This window comes from Sinocyclocheilus grahami, unplaced genomic scaffold, assembly GCF_001515645.1.
Source record: "Sinocyclocheilus grahami isolate Dianchi unplaced genomic scaffold, SAMN03320097.WGS_v1.1 scaffold1410.1, whole genome shotgun sequence".
NCBI classification, from domain to species: Eukaryota; Metazoa; Chordata; class Actinopteri; order Cypriniformes; family Cyprinidae; genus Sinocyclocheilus; species Sinocyclocheilus grahami.
The window spans coordinates 136,043-146,268 of NW_015506589.1; the positions used below are offsets into that span (position 1 = coordinate 136,043).

General features: G+C 38.1%; 1 protein-coding gene across 1 annotated transcript in view; it reads left to right on the plus strand.

Moving 5' to 3' along the window:
- LOC107570054 (immunoglobulin superfamily DCC subclass member 3-like) overlaps positions 1–2,764 on the plus strand; it is a 20,948-nt gene extending 18,184 nt beyond the window's left edge. The window contains exons 11-14 of the mRNA XM_016256246.1: positions 76–192; positions 980–1,109; positions 1,203–1,350; positions 2,687–2,764. Of these exons, the coding sequence (XP_016111732.1) occupies positions 76–192; positions 980–1,109; positions 1,203–1,350; positions 2,687–2,764 (473 nt within the window). The remainder of the gene's footprint in view (positions 1–75; positions 193–979; positions 1,110–1,202; positions 1,351–2,686) is intronic.
- The last annotated feature ends 7,462 nt before the right edge of the window (positions 2,765–10,226 follow it).

Sequence of the window (10,226 nt, forward strand, 5' to 3'; positions counted from 1 at the left end):
ACACACACACACACATATTCTCACTCTCACACACACACACACATCAGTCTGACAGTCAGTGTGTGTCTCCTGCAGAATCGTCAGCGGTGTATGAGATCCAGCTCACAGCCTTTAACGGGAACGGCGACAGCATCGGCAACAAGCGGCTCGTCTCATTGGCTGAGACTGAAAAGAGCAGGAAAGATGCAGCAGGTGACGCTTCATATTCATCATCTGAAAATCCTCAAACAATAACTTTTTTTCAATTTAACTGCGAGATTTAGAGATTCAGAATCAGATTTCAGAATAGATCTGTTTAAATCTAGGATCTGACTTCTGATATTTTTGGCTAATAGTTTTAAACTAAAAATCTTAATTTTAACAGCCAGATTAATTTCAATCCCTGTTCATATGTAACACTGGAAGCATCACTGGTCTGCAGCAGGACGTCTCACACACTAGATAGAGACAGAGACCATCAGTGAACACAATCACATTCAATATGCATCCTTGCTTTATTCAGACGTTTATTATCAGCTGCTTTACACAAAATGCACATTCTGCTTTTTCTGTATGTTTTCATGTGAAATTATTGTATTTATTGGATTATCTACTACATTTTCACAATGCAAAGACATTTTCTATAACAGAACACACTGCAGTTTTAGATCACTGTAATAATCCTAACCTGACTGTGTGTGTGTGTGTGTGTGTGTGTGTGTGTGTTTGAGTGTGTGTGTGTGTGTGTGTGTGTGTGTTTGAGAGTGTGTGTGTGTGTGTGTGTTTGAGAGTGTGTGTGTGTGTGTTTGTTTGAGAGTGTGTGGGTGTGTGTGTGTGTGTGTTTGAGAGTGTGTGTGTGTGTGTGTGTGTGTGTGTGTGAGAGTGTGTGTGTGTGTGTGTGTGTGAGTGTGTGTGTGTGTGTGTGTGTGTGTTTGAGAGTGTGTGTGTGTGTGTGTTTGAGAGTGTGTGGGTGTGGGTGTGTGTGTGTGAGAGAGAGCAGCGGGTGAGAGTTTGTGTGACTGTCGTCAGGATGGTGAGGGCTCCATGACGGCTCTGGTGGTTGGGATCCACATCGGCATGGCCTGCATCATATTCTGTGCTCTCTTCCTGATGTTTGGCTACCGGCACAAGTGCGTCTGTTGTTCTCACCATCACTCACACATACTGTGATCATCTGGCACAGTGTTCTGACTCTGTGTGTGTGTGTGTGTGTGTGTGTGTAGCTTCTTCTGTCAGAAGGGTTCTCAGGGTGACTGGAGTCTGTCAGCAGGACAGAGTGTTTCTCAGAGAGACGCCGCAGCTAAAGACGCCAGCATCCGAGCAGTCGACGCTATTGAGCTCAGGCCACAGGTGAACACATCGCCGACATCGGTACAGTCCTACAGAGACATGGAGATTTACACAGAGAGCGTCATGATGGACTTCTGTCGTTTTTATAAATGTAAAGCTAATTATAGTGACTACACAAACTGTTTACATTTATTAATTTAGCACATGCTTACCCAGAGTGACTACTAAACTCTCAGCTCTGCTCTCAAAAGAACACTTTCAGCATTGTAGAATAAAAACATTTTAGAATTAAAAAAAAATACTTTTAGCTTTATAAAATAAAAAGATTTTAGAGTAAATGTTTGCATTATAGAAAATGTTTATTTTAGAATAAAGAAATGCATTTGCATTAAAGAGAAAAAGGCATTTTAGAATAAATAAAAAATACTTTTAGCATTATAGAATAATAGCACTTTAGAATAAATACTTTTAGCATTCCAAAAATAAATACATTTAAGAATAAATTTTTTGCATTATAGAATATATCAGAATCAGCTTTATTCGCCATGTGCGCAAACACAGAAGGAATTTGTTGTGGTTTTTAAGAAGCTCTTGGTACGTACATACATACATATCTGACATGAGAACAGAAACATTTAAAAAAGACTTAACAATAAATAATAATGTGTATGAATCTGGAACAGAAGATTAATGTACAGATTTGCGCATTATTTACTCAATATATACAGCTGTATAAAAATATGCATATGTATTTACATAGTACTTGAGAGAGAGGCAATAATTAGAGCTGGAGCATGAATTACAGAACACAGGTAATAATTCCCGCGTTAGCTGTTTAGGCTGGAGATGGCATGGGGAAATTTGTAATTTTTTTGCATTTCAATATGCATTTCAAAATAAAACAATACTTTTAGCATTAAAGAAAAAAACATTCTGCTTTTAGCATTATAGAAAAAAATACGTTTAGATACATATCTTGCTTTATAGAATAATTGTATTTTACAAGGAAGAAATAATACGTTTGCATTCAAGAAATAAGCATTTTAGAATAAACTAGATAAAAAAGTTCATGTTTCTAGCCTGATTAGCATGTTACTAGCATGTCGCCAGCATTTTTATAGCATGATTAACATATTACTGGCATGTTGCTAGCATGATTAGCAAGTTACTAGCATTTCACTAGCATTTGTCTAGCCTGATTAACATGCTACTAGCATGATTAGCAAGTAACTAGCATGTTAAATACATTTAAGAATACATTTTTTGCATGATAGAATAATTGTATTTTACAATGAAGAAACAATACTTTTGCATTAAAGAAACATATTAGAATAAATAAAAAAATACTTTTAGCATTGTAGAATAAAACATTAATATCCATATGTCATCTGTGATGAAGGGTCCTGGTGTTCCTCAGGCTGCTGCAGTGGAGCGTCAGTGTCAGGTGATGATTGAACCTCAGCCTGACCACCCGCCGGACACTGGCACCGGATGAGACACCTCTACCCCCCACACCCCCTGCAGCTGGACAGCGACCACGTCTCTCTCACCAGAGCCTTACACTGCTCACACACACACACACACTCTCACACACACACACACACACTCACACACACACACACACACACACACACACACACACTCTCAATATGTTTTTAAATATACGTCTTAATATACAAAAAAATGGCCAAAATATATATATTTGCTGAAATATGTTTCAGAATATTTTTATGTGAATATATTTTCTGTCAAAATATTTTTTGTCATTTTTAGTAATTTTTTAAATATTTTTTTGAACATGTCAAAATGTCACACCTGTCGTTAAGCAAAGAACATATTTTACAACATTTAAAAAAAATTAATAAATAAAATTTAAATTAATTAATTAATTTAAAATAAATACCTAGTACAATAACAAGTTTTCACAAGTAGGCCTACAATTACAAGCTATTCCATCCAAATTTCACTGAGCTTCACAGTTTACAACATACATTTAGCATATATTTAAAATATATTTTGGCCAGATTTATGTTTATTTTTTTTGCCGCATGGGTTGTCTTCCTGGTCAGTGATGGTGATTAAACCAGAAAACTGACCAGCTGACCATTAACCAAAGCTAAACGCACTCATTAGCTCGAGCTCGTAACATGATGATGATGATTACCTCACAGACACAGATTCTATTCTAGAAATTATAACTAATAATAATAATAACTAGCAGATATTGGATATATTTTCATATGTTAAACCCGAAAATAAGACCAGCTACTTTGTTTGTGGTGTTGAAGCTGAACTTGCCAAATAGGGTTAGTGTTGAGACCAAATACCTCGTATTTCTTCTTCTAACGCACATGAAGGAGCCCGGAGCCGAAGATGGCGTTCATGTGTGTCTGTGTGCTTAACTAACCGGTTTAACACACTCCTCACTGTTGGAATAGTTACCAAAATAACACGTTCTAGGATTCACGCGAAAGTCTTTAAACCTTTCGGACTCTGATTCTTGTTGAAACACGAACAAAACCAAAATGTAAAAACTAAAATTAAACAACAAGATTAGAAACCGAGGCCAAATTGTTTAGACAAAGCGAGTGGAGAAGCGTCTGTTCTCTTGTAGAACTTTGATTTATTTTCCCACGGATGAAAAGTTATTTTTCTGTTGAATTTGGGAAATATTGCCAAAATAGATGTACGATTGTTCTTTAATGTTATTCTTATAGTATTGTTGCCGTTCTTTTGATTCCCTTTTTTCTGCGTTTAATTCTTTTTAAAATTGTATTTCTTCTCTTTCTGTAGAATTAAAATGTTAGAAGTTTGAGAGTTTGAAACGAGATTGTTGATTGCAAAAAAGACGTGGTTTTATAGCGTTATTGTTGAAGAAAACCCTTCAGACTCTGAAATGTGCTGCTTTAGGATCTAATGGACTCTTTTATATTCCAGATTGATGAAATGTTCATATGTGACTGATTGCTCAACATGTCTGTTGTTTAGGAGAAATTGTCTAGTCGAGTAGATGCTGATTTGAAATGCTTGTACCAATGAGAGAAGTGATGCTTTAACCTTCAGGATTGTTCTTTGCTCCTGTAGCTTTACCCTGCTGTTACTCTGGTACCAACACTCAGCTGCTGAAACTCACGAGGCCACAAGAAAACTTGTCAGATCACAAAGCTACCGGCTTGGTTTTATCCTCTGCTAGTCGTCGTGACTGAGTTTCTCAGCTGAAATCTCGTTTTTCTTTCTTCAGTCGGTTGTAATGAACCTCTGTGCCAAATAAAACAGCGTTACGTAGAATGTTACGTGTTACGTGATTCATTATTTCTGGGCTGAAATGAATTCCGTGTTTGGAGTCTTCAATATTAATTCAACATAACACCTTCCAGGACAGCCAGGAACCTTGGAGTTTGGTCTGAATTTCTCAGACCACATCGCTAGAGCTGCATCAGTCCTGCAGATTTGCTTTATACAACATTAGGAAGATCAGAACATGCTACACAACTCCTTGTTCAAGCTCTTGTTTTATCCAGCCAATTCTATCAAACCTCTTCAACTAATCCAGAATGCGGCAGCAAGATTAGTCTTTAACGAGCCAAAAAGAGTGCATGTCACACCTCTGTGACTTTTTTTCATCAGTTTGCATTGGTTACCAATAGCTGCTCGCATATAACATTCAAAGCATTGATGTTTGGCTACAAAACAACCCCTTTATAAGGGATGTGGGTGGGCAAGCCATGTAATGCCAGAGTAAAGTAATGCCTTGACCACAATTAATGCCCTTAATGTAAGCTTTTCCATATTCCAAGCTTTCCTGATGCACTGGTGACTTCATGTGCCTGTGCGAGTCGTGAAAATAAATCTAGGAATTATTGGATTGTTGGATTTCAAATCAGTGGGGGTTGAGGCATCAAAAATAACAAGCTGTTTTATGGATGGTAACTCTAATATTATTACTGAAATGGTAATTAGTTACACTAGTTACTGCAAAAAGTAATATTATTACTGTAACTAGTTACTGCCCAACACTGCCTTACTTCAGACTCACAGTATCTACCCTCCAGAAGCTTGCGTCACTTTCACTGACGTTTACCTTCACTGTTCCCTGCTGGTTGCTTTCTTTTTATAAAAAAAAAAAAAAGACCCTCTAACTCAGTGGTTGTCAACCTTTTTTACTCCAAGAGTTTTTTACTATCCATACTACAAGAGAGGTGGTGGTGCTGTTATTTTTTATCTTTATTTATTTAACATATTTATGATAGAATTAGTGAATTGAATGTGCTTTAATTTCAAGTTACTTTAATTTTAAGAACAGCGAGCGCTCATTCAAAAGCGATTTCCGCATACTAATAGCGCGAAAATTATATTAGAATGTTTGTCAGAGCGCGCGATAATGGTCAGAAATTCAGCGGGAGCGGGAATAAGAAAACATTCCCACGCAGTTTGAACGCACGCGCTTCAGTTCACCAGCCGCCATCTTGATTCTGCGGTTGTTTTCTACAAGCGCTCAAATTCTATTGAATGAAAATACGCGACTGCGTTTGAATGACTTCAAATGGAGAAAGATGTTTTACCAGCTAAACCAGCCCTCCTGCTCAGAAACTACTGACCTCTGAAGAGAAGGATCAGAGATCAGCATCAACAGGTTTGGAAATGTGCTTTTTTAACCACAAAAACACCACATAAAGTAAAAACACCAGATTATTATTATGATTTTGTTCCAGTTTCTGTCAGCTGATCCAGAGTCAGTCCGGCTTCACTTTAAGTGTGAATGAGTCGATATCAGCAGATTACATAACAAAAAACATAATCTTTCCTACAAAACATAAAAATTCTACAAAAACACCAAATAGTGAGCATACATTCAAAGTTTTAGTTACTTTTTTGTTACAGGAGGTAGACAAGAATTTAATATAGATCTTCTTTAAAGTGAGGAAATTGGGGGGTAACTTTCATAATCTTGCATTTGTGAATGAAATATTTTGCAAGCAAAATAATTAGGTAAGATCATTGTGTATGAAGTTTACTTTTTTTTGTGCCTTTATTTTTCCCTACAAAGTTACATAATAGTTGATCAATCTTTTTACACGTTGCTTTATCAGAGTCTGAAGAGATCCTTTCTTTTAGCGGTTAGAAATGTTGTCTGACTTGAGACAGCGCCGACGCCAAAGTAAAAGCACAAGATTATGGACTGAGAATAATATACAGCGATTTTGTTACATAGTTTCTGTCAGCTGATCCAGAGTCAGTCTGGTTGCACTTTAAGTGTGAGTCGATGTGTGAGTGTGAGTCCATATCAGAAGATTACATAATCTTTCCTACAAAGCATAAAAATATACATTTCGTCTGACTTGAGACAGTTTGAGACTGCAGGAGTAAAGTTTGGACTAGGAATGTCAACGATTAATCGACGATCGATTAATGGTCGATAAGAGATGTAGCCGATTAAAGCTATTGATGGTCGATTAAGCAATTTCATTTTGGGGTGCGTGCTGCACATGCGCAAAACGCCACGGTCCATGTTTCCTTAATTTGTTTCCTAGATAACCCATGATTAAACTAAATGAATTAAGTCGTAGGAATGAATTCTTAATTCGGGGTCACAAAATCTTTCATTTCGCCCCGCATATCATGTTGGTCCTCCCGCTCTCTCGCAGAAAAAAACATGGTACAAAAAATTATTTTGGTCTATATAGCTAATTTTGCCCTTCATGACAACTGTGAGGGGGTGACTTTTTTTATAACTCATCCGTTTAAATTATATTAAGCCTTAAAGTTCTGCATAATTAAGGGCGTGGCCACTTGAGTGACCGGTGCATTGCCGCTGCTGTCACCGCCGTCGTGTTAGGTGGGCGTGGTTTCAGCAGCCAGCTCCCGCCTCTTTGCCCATTTTCGATTATCCGGGAGTGACGCTCGGTGACGCCCTGCCAAGATGGCGACGGCCGGCTCCGCCCACTTTTGAGCTTCAAAAACGCTCCTCGGAAACCTACGGGTGACGACACGGACACTACATCCATGTTTTTATACAGTCTATGGTTGGTCCTCCTAAAAATAAACTTGACGTGCCTTGTCTAACAAGAACAAACTGTGTTGAAATTGAATGGGACGAGAGATAAAAACTGAAACCCATGATATTTCTATAAAATAATTAGGTTAATTTAGATTAACAATGCTATCTGTCGTTTTGGCGAGCAAGAGGATATGGTCTAATTATTATTATATTTTTTTTTTACCACAGTAAGAGGCAAAAACAGGGATTAAAAGTGAACGACAAGAAAATAAACCTGCGAAATTAGAGGGTGAGACGGTGAGGATTTGGGAAAAGAAACAATAAAAATTATTAAATTTGTGGAAATTCGTGACCAACCCGCCAAACAGAACACAAAGCCGTATAACGGCATCGAACGACGTGAATGCAAAAGCCTGCTAACCAATTATTTCTCTTCTAAACAAAGCCTTGTACCTCAGTTGTGTCATAATATTCACATTAACATGTTTCATGTGAGCAATGGTGGAAGAGGTTCACTGATGCACAGCCGTTACGTTTGGGATCATTTTATTTTAAATGGCGATAATGTCAATTGCAAACATTGCTATTGTGTTTTAAAATACAACGAGCACCATGAAACCATTTTAAAAGGTGCGTTTAGCGTCTCTGTGACAGGATATAAAACAGCCAACAACCTGCGTTTAATGTAAAATGATCCCAAATGTAACTACAGCGCGCTCTCTTCATTTTATCAAATGATCATAATCATTTACAATCCTGCTACTGCCTTTAATTTAGACTGCTAATCCTGTCATGCTGGTGAGTGTATACCACTGCAATCGTATTAAGGTTAACGATCAATCGATTAATTGATTGTTAATTTAAATGCCGATCGATCATGGAAATGATCAAAAATTGACATCCCTAGTTTGGACACAAAATGTTTCAGAACAGATCATCGCGCAAAGAGCTTGAAGCGCTAATTTCTTCCCGACGTCCATTTGCAAATAAACGACTCACTTGTTGTTTCGCATTCAACTTCTCGCGTGTTTTCGTGACAAAACGTTGTTGTCAGCTCGTGTAGTGTGTGACCCCCTGTTGCGGATCATTCACGTAGTGTGAACACCACAAGGGCTTCAAGCCAGACAGCAAGTCGTGTAGTCTGAACAGCACAGCGATCCACGCACGGTTAAAGTCCTGTAGTGTGAACTAGGCTTAATGCTCACACATCTGTTTTTATAACAGTAAAAGCTCTTTTCCTGTAATCGCAATGTTATATTGAGTTATGTTTATCAAAAAACACTGATAAGAAATAAATAGACCTACTTTTTTGGTATAGGCTTATGTTGAACTTTATTTTTGTACAGGCGCTGTATTAAAGGGTTAGTTCAGCCAAAAATGAAAATTCTGTCATTAACTACTCACCCTCGTGTCGTTCCAAACCTGTAAGAACTTCGTTCAGCTTCGGAACACAATTTAAGATATTTTTGATTAAATCTGAGGGCTCTCTGACCCTCCCATAGACAGCAAGGTAACTACCACGATCAAGGTCCAGGAAAGTACCAAGATGATCGGCAAAGTAGGCCGTGTGACATCAGCGGTTAGGAAATATGACCTGCTCATGTTCTGAAGTTCAGGCCAAAATGTCAGACAGAAAGTGATGCATGAATAATTAAAGCAGCAGCAGCAGTGTGTGTGTGTGTGTGAGAGAGAGAGTGTGTGTGTGTGTGTGTGTGTGTGTGTGTGTGATGTAAAGGACCGGTGCAGTTCGACACCTGCCAGTGTTGCCATGGAAACGGGTCATTCCTTGTCACATGACATTCTCTCTGACCACAGTACGCTGACAGTCCTCATGTATAATTCAGCGCTTTAAATGTGTCTCACTGCGAAACTGCTTCACACTCACTGACGCGCTGAAAATAACTTCGCAAGCAACATCTCAACAGGAAATATTTCCTTATATTACAGAGCAGAGGTTTCGCTGACTTCTGGAAGCATTTAAAAGTATGAAATAGAGCAGGAGTGATCGGTCACATGACTTTTACAGCTCAGGTGATTGGCTCAGAACATTAATGAGGTGACATGAGGCTTGCATGACAAAACTACATTTCCCATCATTCTTTGCGGCAGCATAAAGTACACACAGATCAGACAAGCATCAGTTATTCATCCCGTTGTTTGCTCTTCATTTATTTGCACTAGTGCTAAAAAGATTTCAGTTTTTGTTAGTATGTGAAAAAATATATTTGAAAACATTTTATACAAAAAAAAATCACTTTGATCACATTGTAATCTAGTTTCCAAACACAGCCAGCATGTGTTAAAACGTGGTTGATGTAATGCCAGTGTTTTTTTTTATAGTGTTGTGAAAATGTTAACAAAGTACTTAGAAATCAATGTTAAAATTTAAACAAGATCTGTTTTAAAAAAATCAGTTTGCAAAACCAATTAATGTGATTCCAGCTTGATCCGTTATATTGACATTGATCAAACCTGAATAAACATGAAGGCAGCTTTACTCTTCTTCCTACAGCAGTGATCTGACAGCGTGCGCTCGCTGCTGCCTCCTGCAGGTCTGGAGCCACTGAAACACTGCAGGTTCAGGTAAGTTCACCTGAAGACTTGTGTTTATAAATGGCAGGACACAGCCGCTCATGTGAACATGTTACTTCTAGTACAATGATGAACAGCAGATTTGAAACTTTGACACTTCTTTAGATGTAAATAAAGTAGATAACAGTAGAACTCATGATGAGTTCCTGTGTGTTTATCTGAAGTGTGTGTGCATCTGTGCGAGACTCACAGTCAGAATGATTGAATGTGACGGCGCTCGGAAGCAAATGTGGCTCTGACGCACTGCAGAGATGAGCTGAAGATCTTTACTGACACTCCTGAGATCCCAGAAAGCTCTTAGTCTGCCACTTTACCTGCATTCAATCCATTAAACATCATTCTCCTTCCCTTCTCCTTAGATAGAGAG